Source organism: Strigops habroptila, chromosome 5 (assembly GCF_004027225.2).
Source record: "Strigops habroptila isolate Jane chromosome 5, bStrHab1.2.pri, whole genome shotgun sequence".
Classification (NCBI taxonomy): domain Eukaryota; kingdom Metazoa; phylum Chordata; class Aves; order Psittaciformes; family Psittacidae; genus Strigops; species Strigops habroptila.
This window is the reverse complement of record NC_044281.2, coordinates 52,305,676-52,326,962: the sequence shown is the minus strand read 5'-3', so window position 1 is coordinate 52,326,962 and position 21,287 is coordinate 52,305,676. Positions and strand designations below refer to the sequence as shown.

The window sequence follows — 21,287 nt, the reverse complement described above, 5'->3', positions numbered from 1 at the left end:
TCAAGAGCAGAGGCAGTGCAGACAGCCTGAATTATACTCCTCCAACTCTGTTTCTCAGCAGGGCACTTATTCCAGGGCTGTATTTCCTCTTGATTGATTACCTCTGCCATTGTGGGGCTGACAGCTTACATGGGAGCTTGGTCCCCTGCTTGGTCCCTTATCATGGGAGCGTGAGGAATGATCATTCCCCAGCAACACCCATCGATAACAGTGAATAATAGCCAGGAATGGAGGAAGGCGATAAAAGGGACATGCTCAACAGAAGTGCTGTTATTCTTGGGACAGGAGGCTTCTGCAAAGGAGGAGGAGAGTTTGGGGGGGTGGACGGGGAGGGGGCTGTCAGTGCTGTTGCTCTCTAGGGCTCAGCAGCTGGAGAAAAACATTGGCTAAGGATGGTCAAAGCCAGGACAGAAAAAAAAGGAAGGAGGGAAAGGGATGAAGTGAAAGAAGCTAGGAGCCACGCTGCAGAGCATACAGACAGCCCAGTGTCCTCTGATGCACGAGGGATGAAGGAAACAGACTGTGATTGACTATGTGGACCATCTGGGTGATCATCTTCTGGATTTCAGCTGTCCTGGTAAGTGCTCAGAGCTATTTATTCTGAATTTCATGGAATCACATGTCATTCGAGTAAGTGCACCTCTATTCCATGAAGTCATGTTGCCTTTGTTTAAAAAGATCTGTGTAGAACCTGGGATATTTTTCATTTTATTCTTGCTTCTGCTGCTTCCTGCACAAATTGACAGAGACCGGATGGCTGGATGCTGGAAGTCTCAGTTTCCCAACCTGTTTAAAACAGTAGCATTACTAATGTGTTTTGGTAACCATAGCAGGTTCTGTGATGAAGAAAAGATTTTATGCTATTTAGAGAAACTTTGCTGATTTACACGAGCAAGCAATCCCCTAAAGTAGAATGCCCACCACTACCAACACCTACGTTGACTCAGAATGAAGGAATGCAAAGTAGTGTTTGACCCACAAAGTTTGGTTTCCTTTACTGGGTTATCCTTTTACTGGAACATTTACTGGCAAATTGTCACTGCTGAGCTCCAGGTGCTCAGACCAGTCTGCAAGGACAGCAGAACCTGGGGTGTGATCTCCAGGAGCTGCTCAGCTTACTCAGATTTTGAAAGCATACAAAACCAAGACTGAAATACATCCAGCTTGGGTGTGAGAAGTTGGGAAAAGATCAAACTTTCATCAAATGTAAAAAATTACTGTTTCATTACAGCTATTGTAAAAATCAATGTGTTTGTCCCAGCAAGGGATTTGGTTCACACTCTCAGAAAACCTGAGCTTTGTCTAGACATTTTAATTACAGAGTAAATGCAGTCTGCAAACATTTTTGCTTTTTGATTGTCTTCCACAATAAAAGTAGTGACTATGATGGTTTTCTTGTCATTTTGCTTTCTTATAGTTAGGTACTACCTAAAGGACTCTGTAAAGAGATACGATTGTTCAGGGTGCCACTGAAAGCATCTCCTTCCACTTTTTCTTTTTCTAGTCCTTAAAAAATATGTATTTTGATTTTGCCAGGCATTTTTATTCTCCTTTACATCCTTTCATTAAACTAAACCCACTTACATTCAAATTAAATAGCTGTGAATTCTGTGGCTGTAAATATTATTTATATCAATCAGTTCATTCATTTCACAGGTTAAAAGCTGTAGATGACTGTTGCTATCAATATCACAAACGGCAGCTTTCTGCCCATTCTAGTTATCTAGACGTTTAGTTATCACAGCTATTTCTGTTTGAAGTGGTTCTGGTATCTTATATGTAAGATACCAGATTTAAGATTTTGTTTGTTTAAACAAAACAGGAGGATGTCTTACCCCCTCATCAAAATCTGGCAGCCTGTGAGCTGGGAGCTGTTTCAGTGAACTGTTTAGGAAAAGACCAAGAAGCTGCATGTAGAGGAGTCCATTTACCTCCTAGATTTCAAGGTTCAGGGGCAGGCTGTTTGCTCCCAGGAGCAACACTGAGTATCGTCAGTAGCAGAAGAGGGTTATCTGGCCTTGGCATGGGAAGTGGGCTTTTGCATCGCTTGGCAAACAGCCATGCTGGACCTGCAATGGCCCCATTCATACCCAGCCTGTCCCATTAGATGCTAGCATTGGCAAAGACCAACTGAGGGACCACGCTTGTGGAAAACAAGGTCTTTAAACAAGCACCGGGGAGCGCGCTGCTTTCTCTGGGTTTAAAATCCTGCTACCCACACGTGTGTTACCAAACAGTGTTATCTATCTGATCAGAATAGCATGGCCAGCACTTGGCAGGATAAACCAGTAATTGTAAGGCATTCACTACACCATATTCCTGCTTGAGTAAAACATTTTATGTAAGAAAATAATGCTGTATCAGATCATCAGTGTGGTCTTCCCAGATGAATGTGCTAAAAGCCTGTAGCCTCATTCTAGTTGTCGAGAAATAACATAGGCTTTAAAACTTTCTAGAATGAAAGCTTTCTTAGGACCTATATTCCTTAAAAGAAAATGGTGCCCGCAAGATGTATAGGCTTACTTAAGATGAAGAATTTTCCTGTTTCTGAAAGTGTTACTAATGTTATTGCTAGCATTTATTTTTACATACGTTAGTATCATCTTGAATGACCTGTATACAAACCAGGCTGGTTCTGTTGGCCACTTCAAATGCTCAGCACTAATACTGTTTTTTAATGAATTTTCAAGGCAACTTTTGGACAGAGATACTACTGCAGAAGTATCTTGTAGTTCTTAACTGGCACATTCCTACTTATGAACTCTGAAAATGTACTAGATTTCTTTACTATTGGTAATCAAATACATAAAAATAGAGAGTGATGATAGTGCACATTTAAAAAACCTGTCCATTTTTAGAAATTATCAAATTCAGCCTTCAGCTAACAACTGGAACTACTAAATGCAATTACATTTCTTTAGTCATGTTACTCCAGTCATATATTTCTATTTTTTCTAAGATTAAATGGATTTTTAAAATCTATCATCTTTTTCAAATAATACACGAATTAAAAATACATTAAATCCTGATATTGGAAGATAGTTTGTTTCTTCTGAATTCTTTACATGTGTGATTCCAGAAAATTCATTACATTATGCAAAACTAAATGTTTTTTAATTTACTTATTTCATGACACACAAAGACAAGGAAGAAAGATGATCAAGTTAAATACAACAAACCGATGAGATGATGCATGATACACTGCCGAAAAGATCAAACTTTGTTCAGGAATACAATACCCAGAATAATTCCAGCCAAAATGTCTGCTGGGCAAAAATTCAATTGTAGAAAAGCAATAGTTCTCATTACAAGGTTTTCAGTGATCATTCTGTCTTTTAAATCTAATCTGAAAGTGATCAGAGATGCTACAAGATTGAGTGTGTTGAGTAGTAATATGATGCTGCTGGATTGACTTTTCCCACACAAAGTACATTAAAAAATTCTAATTGACACTTTTCAAATAATACATCCTGGTGGCTTGTTTTTAATCTTTTAAGCATGTGTGCATATACACATGTGCATATATATGTGTGTGTACATAGAAGTTCCATAGTGGGAATTTATAAAGATTTTTGGGTTTGTTCATGAGGGAGGAACTATCTAACTTGTTATAACTGCTTATATTCAGTATTTTTATTGTCAAAAATAACAGAAACTAGTAAGACAATAGGAATGGTAAAAGTACTTTTTTACTGCAAGACATAACAACAGAGATCTTGTCCTGCAAATCATTCTGCAATGATTTTTTAGTATATGGCATTTTAACAGTTGGTAGCTGGTTTTTACATTCAGTTTGGTCCAGCCACATATAGCATAAACTGCACATTTAATTGCTACTTCAGGATTAAGTTAAGACTAACATTTCCCACACTACTATGTGAGAAAGGAGGATGAGGCAAGATGGGAAGGTGTAAAAAATACCTTATGAGAAATTACCATCTAGGTTTTCACAAAAATCTGGGTGACATTCTGTTTTCAGGTTGGCTCCTGCAGCTTCCTGATCAGTAGCAGTGAAACAGGCTTTGGTGGTCTGCAACCAGTGGACATATTTGGACCACTTGTGCCTAGGAAAATGACCCGCCAGGTCTACTGTTTAATGCTGCCAGGGGCAAGTAATTAATTCTTTGTTGCTCTAGGAGAGTCCAGCAGTGCTTTGGATGTCTCTCCAGTCTTTTGGAAGAGCATCCTGCTCATGTTCTTAATTTAGCAGAATAACATATCTTTCTCAATAACAATAGTGTCAGCAAAAGGGACAAGGCAGAAACTCAGTCTGTGCTTGCCTGCTGCTACTATAAAAAAAGCAGACTTAATTAGGAAAATTGACTGTATTTCAAAAAAATATTGCCCACAATCAGTTGATAGGGTTGCATGGAGAGTGTGAGCATAAGAACAGGGGGTATGTAAGTTTTTTTGAGGGAATGTAAGTTTTAAGAGATAAAGTGATTCCAATGCTTTTAAAATTTGCAGATCAGAGCTGTCCCACCTGTCTGTGACCTCCTGAGTGTCCTGAAAAGGGAGGAAGAAAACTGTGCTGAGACTCTCTCCCTGGAGGCAAAGAACAGAACGACAGAAAATGACCTGCTCCTCAGCTCAGGTAAAGGCTTACTCATGTGCATAGTAAAAAGTGCTCTCACATGAGCTAGCTGGCCTCAAAATCAGGTAACCTGACATTCCTTCCTATAGGAGGCATGCACCTTGTGTGCATCTCTCCTTTAGGAGCAGAAAAGTGGGTAAGATCTACTATAAGGCTCCAAGAGTGGGATTTTGACCTTACTGTGACAGCCATAGGTGTAGGACTTAACTCAGTCCTCAGCTGCAGTCCTCACAACTAGGGAGCACCTCAGCAACAAAATCTTGCATGTTGCAGAGGATTTTGAATTCTTCTCATCTTGGACAAGGATGCAAACATGTTAAACTTCACAGTACCGTGCAGGTGTGGAACAGCACTAGCGTAAGTTAGCAGGCAGTACTGTTTTACAGATGGTCTTGTTTTATTTCAGTCAAATAATTCTATCCTCTGTGCCCGCCCTCCCTAAATCTAGAGAAAGAGAAGTTAAAACTGTAAAATTTGTTAAACCTCTGAGAAAGCATTTCCAGTGGCTGTCAAAATTGCTCTTTTAACATTACAAGGCAGATTAAACAAGGCATACTGCCATGAGCTCAGGAATACCCACATGGCAGAAGGCTTTAAGCTGAAAGTGGCCAGAATGACTATGCTCCTCTCTGTCTCTGTAACTCAGCAAACACACCTCCTGGCAGTGAAACCCCAGAAGAATAAACCAGGGTAAGATGTACATCTTTCCCCAAGTAATGGTTCCCAAAGAAAGAGCCCAGGAATTTCCTTTTGCTGGTCTTTACACAAGGAGGATTTGTTACCTTGGTGAATTATGCAGTAATGTTGGGGAATAATGCATCTGAAAACACCTCCTTCTGGGAGGAGGCCATCCCAACATTGTAATTTTTCCAGGTATTTCTGTGCACTGAGTCTGATTTGGGGACTTTATGCCAGTGACATTGGCATGAATATTTTATAACCCAAACAATGCTGCATGGCTAGGTATAAATATCACCCAATGCAGTGTTTCATTTGCTGTTAAACTGTTGCTTTGATGTGAAAGTTCCATAAACATTGGTGCAGGGAGGTCACCAGAGCTGAGGTGCTCTGGCTGTGAAAGCTCTGTATTTTCAGGCACTAGGACTGTTGTGCTGGAGTATATCAATTCATTTCTAGAAATGTAAATATTTTTGTCAGGATAACGCAGGCTGGCCTTGAAAAGCATGAAGCGTTTGAAGACAGCATTCAGCACTTTCTCCTCTCTCCTTTCAGTGAGTGTGCAGGGCATTCGGCACACAACAGGACCTGCCAGGCGTAGGGTGGTCCTTGTATGCGTCAGTGGCCTCTCTTTTCCCTGTCATGTCACAAACCTCACAAAGAAGGCTTTGCTAAAACCAATGACAGTGAGCAGAGGCAACAGGGGCCTAGTCTGAATGGTTTCAGACTCTGTCTGGAGAAGAACAAAAGAAGAAAGACCAGGATTGCTGTTTGTAGCACAAAGGGCATCAACTGTAGGTCTTCTCTATTAACACTCTGCATCGCAGGCCAAAATTCACCTATGCCAGCTTGTAGCACTTAAGCAAGATGTCAAAGTTGAGATCACCATCATGCTGTGCTCCATTGACCACCAGCTGCCTGATGCATCTCCACCAGTCCTGCTAAAAGGCAACACAGCCAAGCCAAGGGCGCACAAAGCCTCCTTCACACCTTGACTGTAGGAGGGGGACCACAACAAGCCCAGCCTTGGCTTCAGGAAATGGGGTGAGTCTGGGCAGTGTCAGCCAGTCCCTGCAGCTGCTAGAGGCCTCAGCTGGCAGGAGGTGCAGGGGGGGCAACGGAGCCACAGGCTTGTGCCTGCAGAGTCCAGGAGGACTCTAGGTTCAGTGGCTGCTCTGAGATGGGTCCTCCAGCAGCTGTGTCACTATATCAGAGGTCTGGCCTTGGAAAGAAAAATGGTATGGGAATATTTTGCCGGAATATTGGTGCATATCAGTGTTTTGCCCTGGCCTGTAAATGTGAATTCCTTCCTTTTACAGTCCCAGGGACTGACAGAGTTTGGCAAAGCTTTGCTCTCCTGCAGTAGAAAAAGCAATTGAGACCCGCAGCCAAGCCCAGACTGTTGGCGTTACTCATTCCAGCACAGTCTTGGCATAATGAAAGAGATGAACAAGCAGGGGGGTATTGATGGTGATGATAGAAGGATGACATCGATACTGTTCCTCTCTGCCCTTTCCCCAGTATCATTCTGAAGCTGTTTAAACTCCTAGTCAAGTTGTATCTTTTTCTGTTTACGGAAGGATTATGTAAAGAAAACATTAGGATGTGGAAGATTTAGAAAGACTGAAAAACGAGCTAAAAAGTTCATTCAAAATTCTGGTTTCCTTCATCTTTCCAGGACCACTCAATAGTTACTAGAAGACAGATGGATAGTCAAGGGCCTGATAAAAAGATCACAATGCCCCAAGTTGCTCTTTGTCTGGCTAGTATATATCAGTGGTGTCAAAGACCAGAATGGGACAGGCCTGCAGCTTGCTGAGGGTGATTTGAAGCAAGTAGGACCTGTTCTGCCCTATCCAGGTCTCGACAGGTTTCTGCAGGTCTTGCTCTGTCTCATCCAGCTTGCTGTTCAGAGTACCAAGCATCTTTGTTCCTGTAGCTGCCTTGGTCCCTGGGAGATGCCGCATGGTGCTTTGTTGGTTGGAGATGTTTCATCATGTTTTATTGTTGGGAGAAGTTCCATGGTGTTTCATCACTGGAAGATGCTGCATGGTATTTTGCTGTTGCCCTCCTAGGCAGATGTGCTGGAATGTGGGATAACATGAGCTGCTGGCCTTCATCCACCGTGGGACAGATTGTCAGTGCTCAGTGCCCTGAATTCTTCCAGATGCTGACTGGGAAAAAAGGTAACACTAAAGATATGCTTTTATTGCCCAGGTGTTCTTTATTAAATATGTTATTTACAAAGATGCCACTGTCAGTTCTGAACTTGAAGTGAAATTGTGTCCCTGCGTCTCTTAAAGACCAGTGTTCACTTAGCAGCTCTATTCCCAACACTAAACCAAATGTGGGAAAGCCAGGTGGAAAAAAGCGCAAGAAGTAAATGTTGTCCTGAAAAGCAGTTTTTAGCATGATTTCTTAAGGGAAAAATTTTTCACCACTCAGCCTCTGCGTTTATGTATTTCTGTCTGTCTTTCCCCTTCTAATAACTCCTAGAGCCAGTGGCTGATCTCAGCTGAGCTTGACATCGCCAAAACTTCACACAGCATTAAGTTTATACAAGTTTTGGCAAAACAGCTAGCCAGGTTGGGATAAAAGATCCCTTTTTTGCCTCCATCAGAAGGAAATCTGCACCGGAGGGTTAACCCCTTGGCTGTGACAGGTTCCACACAAGTGGCACAAATTCATGGAAACTCAGATGTTGTGGCTTACCAAACAACTTACTCAAAATGAGATAAGCTCAAGCAACACTTTTTGTCCTTTTTCTAGGATTTCTAAACCAGAAGTGAAGTGAAATTTATTCCCAGTATGCTACAGTAATCATGAGCCATTAAGTAGGAGTTTCTGTCTGCTTTCTGTTCATTTCTACTTTTCAGAAATGCCCAAGAAATGTGCTTACATTTTTCTTTAGCGAGTTAATGATTCAAATTGAAATAGGGTTTTGCATTCTTCAGTTATAGGACACAGATCAATGAGGTCTAGTACTTACGGAAAAGCAGACATTCACTTTATGGAGGGAGGAATGGGAGGCAAAGTATTAGATTGTCTAATAAAAAACAGAGAAGACAGAGGAGAAGCACTTAGTGCTCTTTAAATAAGATCAGACAAGAGACATTGAGATTAAAATAAATACTGTGCTACTTTCTGTACACACAAACAGTAGCTGCTCATCGAATCCTGTAATCTGGTTTAAAGACAGAGGACAAACTACACAAAGACACAGATCACTGCTGAAGAAATCATCCGTCTGGCATGTGCTCACAAATCTTTAAGTAGTGATACTAACCCTTAAATGCATTAAATGAAAACCCTGCTGGTATGGCCACTAGAGGGAACTGCTCCCTGTCTCTGGCCTTCTTACCGGGGAAGAAAACAGGAATTTGTACATCCAAAGGTCGTAACTACATGTCAACTGTGCATTGCGTTATCCTGGAGATATTCTAACAGCTTTAAACTTTAGTTGCCCTCTTTATCGAGAGGCTGGGAGCTCAACCGCTTCTGATAAGTAATAATCAGAGTGACAGCGTTCAAAACAGAAAACCAAGGCATGGTCCATTGGAATTTGCATCTTATTTCAGCCTCTGCATCTGGCATTTTGGGTGAAAGTCAGCAATAGTTTATTCTCATTCTCATAGCCATATTCTCCTCTGATTTTATACTGCGGTTGGCTTGTGACTCCTGTGTTTAATTACTGTTACAGTCTTTGCCCTGTTTGAAGCAATTTTGCAAAAGAAAAACAAAGATCTGTTTGCTTGGAAAAAAGGCAAAAGTTTTCTCTCCTCACCACCGACAAAGCAGATGGGCAGCCACAAATGCCAAAGACCCATATGTTAAGGGACACAGATAGCTCTGAGTTCTGACCAAACCCTGGTCTCTGTGCTGTCTAGCTTTGTGCTGGCATCTAGACTTGCGTTTGCAGACCTGACTGTCTGGCCCCTTCCCACTTAACAGACCAAAGAAACAAAATAATCTGTAACCTAACAGTAACATAACTGAAATTCACATCCAGACCTGCACATTATGTCTCAGGCAAGAAATGAGGAAAGGTGTGATGACTGTGGGGATTCAGAGTCAGAGGAGAAGGCCACATCAGATGGCCCAGTTCCACAGCCATACCTTTAGCCAGTGTTCCCCCTTGCCTAGGCAACTCTTTAAGCTCCAAGTCACCAGTAAACACCAAGCACTGTCCACTCTGAGTGGGGCATGCTACAGCTTCCCCAGCGTGTGTGCCACCCATAAGCATGGACCATTGTTAAAATTTTGCTCATAATTTCCCGTGCTTTGCATATAAAGCAATTGCATGCACACACCAACACAGAACTTCACGTCTTCCATCTGATCTACTTTGACATCCTCAGGCAAAACCCAGTTATGGACATGTTTACAAGCACAACACTTTGCTGTAAGCATGTGCGTCTTAATAATTGAAGCTGAAGCAGAGAATTTGCCACCATACGACTCCCTTGCTGAGTGCCAAGACAGGTTGGGGAGAACTGTTTGGGAGAGCTTTTCCTCTCCTGTTGTTGCTACACTGCATCAGGACATAGAAAACCTGGCTTAAAATGCAAGTCTGGCCCTTTTAAAGATGCTAAGCTGGAACAAAATGTTCATAAAAGTATCAGAATAATGGTCTGATACGGACACACTCAGAGCTCTTTCCACTTGGAAGTCTCAGCATGTTTGCTGTGCCTTGCAGTTTTACAGAGGTGAGTTCAAATCAAGTGCAGACATGCTGTCAGGTCACCAGGATTAGCCCAGAGGTAGCAGGAACCCTGACTCTGCCCTGACAGTCTCAGCAGGGCTTCAAAGAGCATAAACCAGTGCCAAACACTGCTGCACACGCATTTACCTCCATTCCCTCAACACTGCGTGGATGTTTTGCAGGTATTGGATGCCCTTAGAGTCTCCAGAGCTAAATGTGTGGGATAAAAAGTAGACTTTTATGATGCCTTCTGGCAAGGTTTCTGCTAAGAAGGGCTGCTGATTTCAGGTCCTCTCTAAGTCCTTGCTAGTATTAACATTGCTGCAGCAAAGCCAGGATTTCACTCCATGTTTCTGAAGTGTGGCTCCTACCTGACAGACTAATGTGAGTAGCATAGCAGGTAGTGGTTTTACCTCTTTGTAAAAGTTTCTCTTCTCTTCAGCACATAGCCTACATGCCTGTTAGGGTCATTTGCCTCCAATGCGATTGTAAGTTATATAGGGCAGGACTTCCCACTTCCACTTTAGTCCCAAACATGAATATGGACATGTTCAAACCTGTCCTATTCAACCATGTGCAACTTGCTGGGGATCCATCTCACTCAGCTTTAGGAGCCCACATCCCAGCAGAAGTGGGTCAGACAAACTGCCCTCTGCAGATGTTTGTCTGAAAATGAGGTGAATTCCACAAATGCCTCTTTTTCTCCACTGACTAGAAAGACAGCCACGAGGGACACGGGTGGACTCAAGCATTCAGTTTCCAGAAGTCTAACTGAAGTGAGGGGAATCCCATCCTAGCCTTTAATTTACGAGTAAGCAAGGAAATCAGCAGTGTAAGATACTTCCAAGACCTAGCTGTGGGGACAAGGCTTGCATTTTTTCATTGAAATCTCACCAAAAATCTGTGACCATCTAAAGTTTTGTGTTCTCTTTGGACCATAACTAACCACACTGAGGAGGCGGGAGCATTCAGGAAAGTACCAGTTTTGCACAGAGTATGAATCTGTGATTGAACAAGTCATGTGTTTGCTGATCTTGGAATACTGTCAAAGAAACACCAGATGTACTGAACAGTATTATTTATGTTGCAATTAATAAAAACACATCCATTGCAGTCATCCCTGAGTGGGCAAACAATATCATGACCTATACAAGTACACTAGGCAAGTATCAACATAATTAGCTCAGCTGCATTTCAACTCCAGCTATGCAGAGTGTATTGCCTGGGGGGGAAATGTTCTCTTTACTCTTCAAGCAACCCTTTTGGTTGGTGACTGACCCCTGAGGAGAACAAAGATACAATTTGAAATGATCACACGTGGTTTTGTCTTCTTTTTGTTGTTACCGCACAGGTTTTGTCTACCGAAACTGTACAAGTGAAGGTTGGTCTGACCCATATCCAAGACCTGATATCGCTTGTGGCTACAATGTCAATGACACAACAAATGAGGCAAGAGTGAGTATGAATGCCTATGCCCACAGATTTGCAGCTCTGGGGCCCTGGGGGAGGAATATGTTATGGAGAGACTGAATGATGTTGTGATTTAATTCAGGTGGGGTTGTTCTTACAAGTGTTTTTCAGCATAAATGCTTCCTCCAAATAATCAGAATGGGTTGCTCAGGGTAAAAAGCTGATTTTACAAGAAAATTTTTTTGTTAAATAGGAGCAGACACGTTTCTCTTGGTATGAGCTGATTTCTATCAGACAGCCAAAGGTAAAGATGTGAATGTATGTTCCTCTGCAGCGCTCCTATTTCATGACTCTGAAGACCATGTACACCGTTGGATACTGCACCTCTCTCGTGACACTGATGATAGCCTTAGCGGTCCTGATCTCTTTTAGGTGAGGAGAAGCATCTCTGATTCGCACTTGGCCAGGACTTCTGGTCATCTCAGCTGACACAAGATCCTTCTGTTGGCTTTCAGGGCAAGTAAAAAATTGAAGTTTACAGCAGCAATCCGTTATCTTCACGCATCCTTATAACCTGGAATTTGTACTTTGCTACTTATTCAGTGAAAAAAATTTCCCTTACACTAAGTGTCAGAAGGGCAGAAGGAACCCCAGATACTTTGCAAACTTGTCTTCTGGCTGTACGGCCTCTGGACCCAGATTATGTGGAGATTTAATACAGAAAACATTGCACGCACAAGTGCACTGCGGAAGCAAACCAAATAAATCCACTCAGGTGCGGATAAACAGCTTTGGTTCATGTTACTCCAGAAAGAAGGGAGGCTAGAACAAGCAAATGGCATGAAACCATAATTTTTCTGGCAATGTTCAGCTTGTTTAAGTATCTGAGTGGAGCAGATGTGACCTTAGCTTTTTAAGGTCTTCTCCAGGATACCCCTTTTGGGAAATGCATTAGTCTTCCTTCCACAGACAGAAAAACAGTTTTCTTAGTTTGTCAGTTTAGCATTAATAAGGGTTGAAACCTGCTGTTTACAGCCACAAGCTACTCATGTTAGCTAGGAATGTAACTTCACAGGACCTCTCTCTCTTTTTTGCAACAGAAGACTTCGCTGTACGAGGAACTATATCCACATGCATCTCTTCATATCATTCATTTTGCGAGCCTCATCCAACTTCATCAAGGATGCCGTTTTGTTTTCCTCTGAAGACATAAATTACTGCGGAGCATACATGGTAACCCTCTGCCTTCTAGCGCGCTCCATGCCTCAGTTTCCTGGCAGGATCCTATCAGTAGTTAGGGTGCAGGGAAGGAAATCTCCGTCCCAGTTTTCTATTCAACATATGGGGTTACAGAAGAAGAGAGGTATGCCTTGGCCCTTCTCTGTCAATTGATCACACACCTTGGTTGTTCCTGGCTGAAGTTTCCCTGTTTAAGAGTATTCTGCATGGGTGACAGAGGCATGAGGATGCAAAAGCAGCCCAGGCTGGAGCATATGCACAAAAACCCAGGTGTGGTTCCTCCTATAGGCTATAGATGCCCTTACAAGTATTGGAGCAGAAGGTATCCAGGTCAGTCTGAAGTATGTACCTGCATTCATCAGCTCGATTGTGTTGACTAGATGGCTGCAGAAGACACCAGGAGTTCAGCACATTGACTCAGAAACGCCTAAACATGGGTGTCTCAGACTGTGAACACAGGTTACACAACCAGGGTGGAGATTCTTACACGGATTTTGGATCCTGGTGGATGGGGCTGACAGGAAAAGTATAAGAACACATTAAGTATTGCTGACTTATACTGCAGTGTGAGACCTGATAGTAAGATGTGGGTTTGCACCCATACCTTGAGAAAGCCTGGAGAAGAAAAGGAACCTCCCAAATTTTGAATTGTTTTTTGTCTTTTTCTTTTGATTGGCATCAAAATGTCTTGAGAACTGGGAGTGGGGGTGAGCACTGGAAATGCTGTTCAATACTTTAAACCAAAATATAAGAATTCAGGGGGAAACAAACAAAGAAGCAAAAACCCCACATCACAAAAAGGCCTTTTTTTGTTTTACCCACACTCCTCACAGTTTTGCTGCATTTCTGTTGCTGAAAAAGAACATTTTGAGCAAATTTGAACTTATCTTTATTGACCCTTTTTCTTAGGAAAAAAATACTGACAAATGCATTCATGTGCTTCTCTAAGGCGATATTAGTGCTACTGATACTAATAAGGTAGTAATAGTGAAACTCCTTTAAGTGAGACAGTAATCCAAACCCATGCCCATGACACTTTCAGATCTTGCTAGTGAGGCAGTTGATTAATGCTTTTATGAGTGCCATCCTTGCTTTCTCATCATGTGATCACCTGTCTTAAGGCCACCCATTCACACCCCTAACAGCTATAAAATCTCATGAGTGCCATCCTTGCTTTCTCATCATATGATCACCTGTCTCAAGGCCACCCATTCAGACCCCTAACAGCTATAAAATCTCTATTAGCCAAGATTTATTTACAACTCTCTCTCTGTTAGAAGGTAGACACAAACCCAACCAGAAGCTAATTATCCTCTCTTTCCTCAGGCTGGGTGTAAGCTCACCATGGTCTTCTTTCAGTATTGCATCATGTCTAACTACAGCTGGCTCCTCGTGGAGGGACTGTACCTCCACACCCTCCTGGTTATTTCTTTCTTCTCGGAAAGGAAGTTCCTCTGGTGGTTCATCGCCCTCGGATGGGGTACTGGTTTTCCTTTCAGTAAGAATAACTGTGGGTTTGGTTTGCCTTTGGGATGGACTTGTGGAGCAGTAACTAGCTTTTCCAATTGCAGGTGCCCCAACTGTATTTGTGGCTGCATGGGCAACTGCTAGGCAACTCCATGAAAATATTGGGTAAGTTGTGTGGATGTGGGGAAGGTGGCACACTGAGGAGAGCATGCAGCCCCTGCACAGGCTGCTCCACAGGGTCGTGCTCATTTCTAGCCACTGGCAGCCAAGCAAACCAACCACCACGCTGCTGTGGTGTGGCCCTGGATCCCAGTGTGGGTGGGAGTAGAGGTCCAGCTGAGCAACCTGAGAAAGAGCCTAGGATTTGATACAAGCATTTCCAAGGGGAAATCCAAGGGAGGCAGCCTTCAAGTACAAATTCAGCCCACAATATTTTCAGCATCTGTATTTGACTTTCTGATAAGTGAAACTTTGTTCCTTTCTCTTCTCCCTACCAAAGCTTTTAACAGCGGTTGTACTCTAAGGGCAGGGTGTACTTTTGTCCAGTGCAGGTGGAGAGTTTTTCATCAGAAACGTACCTCTAAGTGAGAACAGGAAATTGATTTTGTAGAAGGGAATAGGGGCCTATCTGAAGTGCAAATGAGACTAAACCTCTTTGAAAAGACACCAGTGTTTTGATAACTGACTGCACCTTCTCTTCTATTTTTACAGGTGTTGGGACATCAACACTAATGCCAATACATGGTGGATCATTAGAGGCCCTGTAGTTTTGTCTATTTTTGTAAGTCTTTTCTGGGACAAGCAGATTCAAAGTGTATTTTCAAATACTGTGAAGTCAACATGCTTTAGAAATGTGTTAATGAACTGATTTAGACATGTGCCTGAACTGGTGTGACACATAGCCCTTAAGCAACTTCTGCTCAGCAGGATTTAGTCAGTAACTAATGCCCCGAAGCTGAGTTCACAAGGAAAGCTAGAATGTCCTCCCAAGAAGCAAGAGCCTGAAGAAGATCAGGTTTCCACATCCTGTTGATTTCATGTGAACTTGGCTGGCTTGTGGAAGCTTGTTTTGGACTGTTCCAAGAAAGGCTCTGGAGGAGAAACAAATGGACTGTACATTTCAGTACAATCGCCTTTGTGTCTCCTGGTCAATGCCCCTCTCAGCAAAGCCAAAACCAACTTGCCTTACATGACCATTAACTTTTGTTTTCAACAATGAAAACAGCTCACAGGCTGCCTGCACCATATGTTAGTGGACTGCAATTACACTATTATGGTATTGCTCACTGAAATAAGACATGGGCATTCAAATTTGGTGTGAATCTGCAAAGTACAAGGCAGTAGCGATGTCAAGAACAGTTTGGTACACATAATACTCAGCACCCGTGGTTTGAGCATTTGCTGGTACTCAAAGCCCTAGGTACCATGGGGCTGAAGCTGCTTCTTGGAGATACTTGTTCTGCCCAATGGAGATGCTTTGGGGCAGACCACTCTGCAGTGATCTATCTGAAGCCAAAGCCCATGTACAGAAAGATGCAAAGTGCTAGTTACTCTCAAGGAACCTGCTGACACTCCAAGTGAGAACCCAAGAGTTGGTCAAGGTTTTTGTGTTGCCAGGAGGAGACACTGTGTTTGCAGAACACAAACACTTGCATGCTGTTTTGGAAACCCAAGCAGCAGAGATGGTGGTTTAAAGTTCTGCTCCTATTTACCACTGAGCAACCCTTCACCCCACAAGAACAAGCTGAAGGCCACACAAGTGATTCAGTATCAACTTAATGAGGCCACAGCGTTTATTTTTCTTAATGTTATAACCCTGATGCTCCAGGAGCTACTCAGCAATAGTTAAATGCCAACAAGGATCAGGCATCCTGCAAGGCAAAAAGCACAATCTTCATTTACCTTCTGAAGGCCACCACCCCCTTTCACTTTCCAAGTTTCCTCAAAATCCTGATCACATCTAGCTTAGCAGGAGCTGCCTGCATGACTCTGTCTCTTTACCTAAGAGAGGCATTTCTCAAGCCCATAGCCACAGACAAACAAACAGCCAGTCCTTCAGAATTCAGATCTAATCTCTTTATTCCTCACAGCACACAGTCTTTACCAGTTCAAAGGCCAGAAAATCAACACCGATAAACTCCTTTGTGCTCCTAGGCTAACATTCATTGCTGTGCTGCCCACGGGCAATCCCTCCCAGCAAGAATCCCGCCATCCCCCCTTCCTCAGTAGTTTTTCATCAGCAAAAAGTCCTGCTCAGCCTACACTGCTCGTGCCTGGCCTAGTGGAATAAAAATGCCAGAATCCACAGGCCTGAACCTCCTTTCCTCTTCAGGGGAAAATATTTCAGGAAGGAAATATTTCAGGAAGGAAATATTTCATCTTTCCTTCATGTTCCCCAGCCCTCTCCAGACACTCTCAGCTGCCCAGACCACGCAGGAACAGTTGGTCCCTCTCCATCCAGTAATTTAGGAAACACGGGGACATCCTGAATCTGTCCCACCTCCAGTAGACCCACTTCTTTTAGGGAAACCCACCACCTCAGAGCCCTGTTCCAAAACCCACAGGCAGGTCCAAGCCACCACGAAGAGGATGCATTGCTGCTATGGTGTTTCCAGGCATATGGGAGGGTTACGGGCCTGCCACAGTGCAGGATGTTACAAAAGGGGTGCAGGAGCAGCACAGTGTGATGCTGGAAGCCCTGGTGAAAAGGGCAGATAGAACCAAAGTCACTCCCCGGTGCTACAGGCTGGCCATGGGAGAGAGGCACACTCAGGCCAGGTCTGCCTCACCTGCGGCTCCTGCTCTTTGCCTGAGGGTCAAAAGAGCAGAAACAGCTATTGCTTCATCTTCACCCAAACTGAGCAGCCGGTCAGCATTTTTATCTGATAACTGTCCTTGGAGAGGGGGAAAATGCAAAAGGAAGAACTTGAGTGTCTACTCTCTCCTATCTCCACTTTTAACTACTTTGCCTCCATCAACTTAAACCATGATGTGTCTTTTGGCAGAGAGCAAGCAGCATTTGCAGCCCCACTTAGCAAGTGGTAGCTCCCGTGCTGCCCCTTTGCTGGAATCCAAAGTGGGGCTAGACTGTGTAGAGGCTGTCTGAACCCCAGACAGAAGGTATCCTGCCGATGTGCCTGGTCTCCTTGCCCTTTGGTTATTTGCCCAGATAATAAGCCCTGATCGTCTCCATAACTAAAGCTGCAACAAACTGCCAGGGAAAGCAGCCATCACCCAAACCCAGGGGTGGCTGGGCAGCCTGGAGAGGCAGGGACAGGGACTGGGATGGGGACAGGGACATGAGCAGGCCAGCCATAGCCTCTCTATTTTGCCTGCTCAGCCTAAACACCCAATTGCTCTGCTGATACTTGGCAGTTACATAAGTGTTTACTGGGCATTTGTTTTGTTGTGGTTTTGCTTTGGTTTGGAGGGGTTTTTTTCTAATCCTTTTTTCCTTTTTTCCCCAGATTAATTTCATTCTTTTTGTCAACATTTTAAGAATCTTGATGAGGAAGCTCAGCTCACCTGAAGGACGGAGCAGTGATTTCAACCAATACAAGTATGTCCTTTACATCGCAACTTCATGCACATGAGCTCACCTGAGCTCTTCTTGCTTCTTCTACACCAGCTTTCCCCTCTGTCTTTGTTCTTAGGAGACTTGCAAAGTCAACACTCCTCCTCATCCCTCTCTTTGGGGTCCACTACATAATCTTTGCTTTCTTCCCTGAAGATGCAAGCAGTGGCACAATGGAAATTCAGCTGTTTTTCGAATTGGCTCTTGGATCATTCCAGGTAATATTCAACAAGCTCTTCTTTCTTTAAAATAAGAAAAAGAGGTATAACATGTAAGTCTGCAACAGAGCAGAGTCCCAGTGACAAAATCAAGCTGTCTGATTTCCCTTGAGATGCCTCATCCCTATTCAAAAGCTGAAACTGCAGTTCTAATTCTGTGACCATGGTTCTTTTATCTTTTAGGGCTTTGTTGTGGCTGTACTTTATTGTTTTCTTAACGGTGAGGTGAGTTTTGTATATATAACATTCTTTTTTATTGCTCAAGCATGCCTCATTAATCAGTACGATATGTCCTCCAATGAATTACGTGTTTTATCCAAGGGTTTTCTTCCTAGCTACCTAACATCACTCGTTAAATACCTCCTAGACCTGGCAAGCTTAACTAATTGTATGCCAGATGCAAACTTCACTTCTCAACTATTGCAGCTCTTTCATAGATCAGATACAGCATTATTACTGTCTGGGAACAGAGGGTGGGAGCACCAACCTGCACACGGACACATTGACAATCGACTGATTCTGACGTACTGTGCTATCAGCTGTCATCCCACGACTGGGTTTTGTGTTTGATCCTTGGGTGGGAATTTATCAAAAGCTGTATCCAGTCCAAGTTTATTAGGACTCTCGTAAGGTAAGGCTTTTCAAAGAGGAACCATTTCCTTTTAGTCGTATGATAACTCCCAGGCTTCTGGATTAGAACTTGCACTCTGAAGTGCTGCTGCTGGTAGAGGTGGGGGGAAACATTATCCAAACCTGGGACAGCCTGAGGTTACTGGAAGGAAATAAAAACAAAACAGTGATTAAGGTTGGAAGAAAAGTCACTTTGAAAGGGAGGAGGGGTTTGAAATCCTCTGACTGATCCTTTAGCAGGGTTCAGAAAAAGTTGGTTTGAGGAAAATCTGCTCTTTTTTTTTTTTACCTTAGAGTGCCAAAATGACCCATTTTATAATTAATACAAAAATCTCGGAAAAATCTAAACCAAACACTTACTAAGGCCAGCTAGACTTTGTGAACAGAAAAACAGGTTAACAGAAAATAATGTGGCTGCAACAACAGTATCACCAGAAGTGACAAGAAACAGGCCCTATCCATACCCCTTAAACTGGGGGTTAAACAAATCCAAACCTTGGCAAAGGTAGCCCGCTCTCCTTTTCCTGTTATACTGCTCTCCACAATGTGGGTCTCCAAGATAAACTAGCTGAACTAGGTATTTTGTGATCTTTCTACCTAGGTTCAGCTGGAAGTTCAGAGAAAATGGAGGCAGTGGCATTTAAGCAAACACTTGCGTCGGCATCTCAGCACCTCAGCAAGTAATGGAGGAAGCGGCTTAACTCAAGAGATGCAGATGGTGAGGTTGAGCCCACCAGAGTCCAGGAGAGCAACACTCCAAAGATCAAGAGTGCTTTAACACTGTATGCCTGGAGGATAACTCCATGGTCAGATACACATGGCTAAGTCCCATGGACTGTGCTGAGAGTCTTGTGTATGTATCCGAAAGTGGGACTTGGCTGTAGATCAATGGTTCTTGAAGCACATCTGTTCATTTATATCCTGTGTAGCACGAGTTATTTTGCAAAGCAAAATAGGCCAAAACATTATGCTCTTCCTTGGGCTTCTGGCCACAGTCATTGTGTTTCTTTCCACCCCAGTATTTCTCGGCTACTTTTACCTTAAATGTGACTTTTAATTTTCCACGAGGCTCTCCATGTTCCAGGCTAAGCCAGGCTGGTGACTTTTAGATGTTCTGTATTTTTTCTGCTGTTGAAGCTGGGAGGACATTCAATTCTATATTATGAAGGTTACATGCCACCCTTTAACACAGCCCACAGGCTTGAAACATAAAATTAATTCATCCCTAAAATTTACCAGTGTTCAAAATTTTTCTCTTGTGGGGACAGATGATGGACACTGAGAACATAAAGCACAGCTGAGCTCCTGTTTGCTCTCTGATTGTATATCCATTGCTCCAGTGACAGTGGCAGGTTCAGGCAGTTTTCTTCCTTTGCCTCTTCTAACAGTGGATACCTCAGAAATAACAGTGGTCCAATTTGAATCTTTGTAGCTTTTTGAAATGGTAAAAAAGCTATTGTAGCATATTCCAAGGGCTGCCAAGAAATCTTCAGTAAGATAACTCTTTCCTATTGTGTCTGCACCTCTGAGACTCGTCCAGCTAGTCTTTGAAGGGAAGCAGTGAAAGCCCTTGAGCCATTTAAAACTCAATTGAACTGGACAGTACAAGGTATCTTGTGAAAAACACCACCAAAGTGGTTGGCAAAAGTCTCTTTAAAAATCTACAATCACTCAGCATGCTGAAAGCTGTAAGACTGCGCACTGTAATATGCTAGAACAAGTTATCTGAGCTTCTATTACAGCTTTATGTTCTTAAGGATAAAATTGTTAAGCAAATTTCCCTGGTTTGAGTGGGAAAGGATAAAAGAAACCATCTGTCAAATGCAATCAAGCCTCCTACTCGATTCCCTATCTGCATTTCCCCAGTTGGCGCAATTCTTGCCTAGTTTTCTACAAGGGCAAAGGTGACTGAACAGAAACCAAGTGGTGTTTATCATGCTTCTCCCTCCTCACCATGCATGGTATGTCAAATGCTGAACGATCAGCATTCCCCAACCACTCTGCCAAAACTGCCCTAACAGCTTTTATTCACACCAAGCCATTGTGGTAGACTTCTGCTATTTTACTAGAAGGCAAACATGCAGAGAAATTCAAAGCATACTTTCAAAGTTAAATACCTGTGCAGGAGCAGGTTTTTGAGTGCTATTAACACCGCTTCAAACCCTGAGATTTAGGAAAAATATCTTTTTTCCTCTGCCTGCACTGCAGGCAGTAGCAGCACTGATGGCAGCCTCAGCAGGAGGGAGGGTTTGGTGTTCGCTCCAGCCTCCCCTGCCCCATTGGCTTTGCCTGCTGATGCAGGTCACTCAGCAGCAGGAGAGTTGAACCTCTTTAAAACCAAGAAAACAATAATCAAATATAAAGCAGTAAAACTGGCAACTGTTTCCAGGAGTTTATTTTAAACTTAAGTTTTTGGAAACATCAGGGTTTTCAGTTGACTTTGTCCTTTAAAACTGAGCCACAGCAAGTGGAAGGAAGAGCAGAAGCAGGATCAGTCCCATGACCAAGGGGGAAGTGAATGCCCCTCCATGCATGTTTGGGTGAAAGATCTCACTTCCAGCTGACTTACCCAAGCCAAGCAGAGCCTCCATTGTTCTTGGCGGTTCGCTCTTTCCCAGAGCATTTAGCACGTCAGATACTTCCGAAAAGCTAAAACCAATAGCCTAATTTTCTCTCTGGCCTACAAATCAGTCCAAGAATTGTTTAACAACTTGCATGTTCCCTGCCTGAGAATTAAACATTTATCAGTCAAGCCAAAGCAGCTGCTTGTATTAA

The 21,287-nt window shown here is 43.1% G+C and overlaps 1 protein-coding gene and 1 long non-coding RNA gene across 2 annotated transcripts; one reads left to right on the top strand and one right to left on the bottom strand.

The window, feature by feature from the left end:
• Positions 1-508: 508 nt before the first annotated feature.
• On the top strand, positions 509-19,295 carry SCTR (secretin receptor). Its single transcript, XM_030488241.1, has 13 exons — positions 509-577; positions 4,468-4,594; positions 7,348-7,458; positions 11,326-11,429; positions 11,719-11,816; positions 12,485-12,617; positions 13,950-14,103; positions 14,195-14,255; positions 14,802-14,871; positions 17,558-17,649; positions 17,744-17,882; positions 18,066-18,107; positions 19,114-19,295. The coding sequence occupies exons 1-13, from the start codon at positions 533-535 to the stop codon at positions 19,288-19,290; spliced, it is 1,353 nt and encodes a 450-aa protein (XP_030344101.1). The 5' UTR covers positions 509-532; the 3' UTR covers positions 19,291-19,295.
• On the bottom strand, positions 16,152-18,859 carry LOC115608826. The gene is made up of 2 exons (XR_003991665.1): positions 18,370-18,859; positions 16,152-17,906 (listed from the first exon to the last, which is right to left on the bottom strand). It is a non-coding gene; the product is annotated as an uncharacterized LOC115608826 (long non-coding RNA).
• Positions 19,296-21,287: the final 1,992 nt, after the last annotated feature.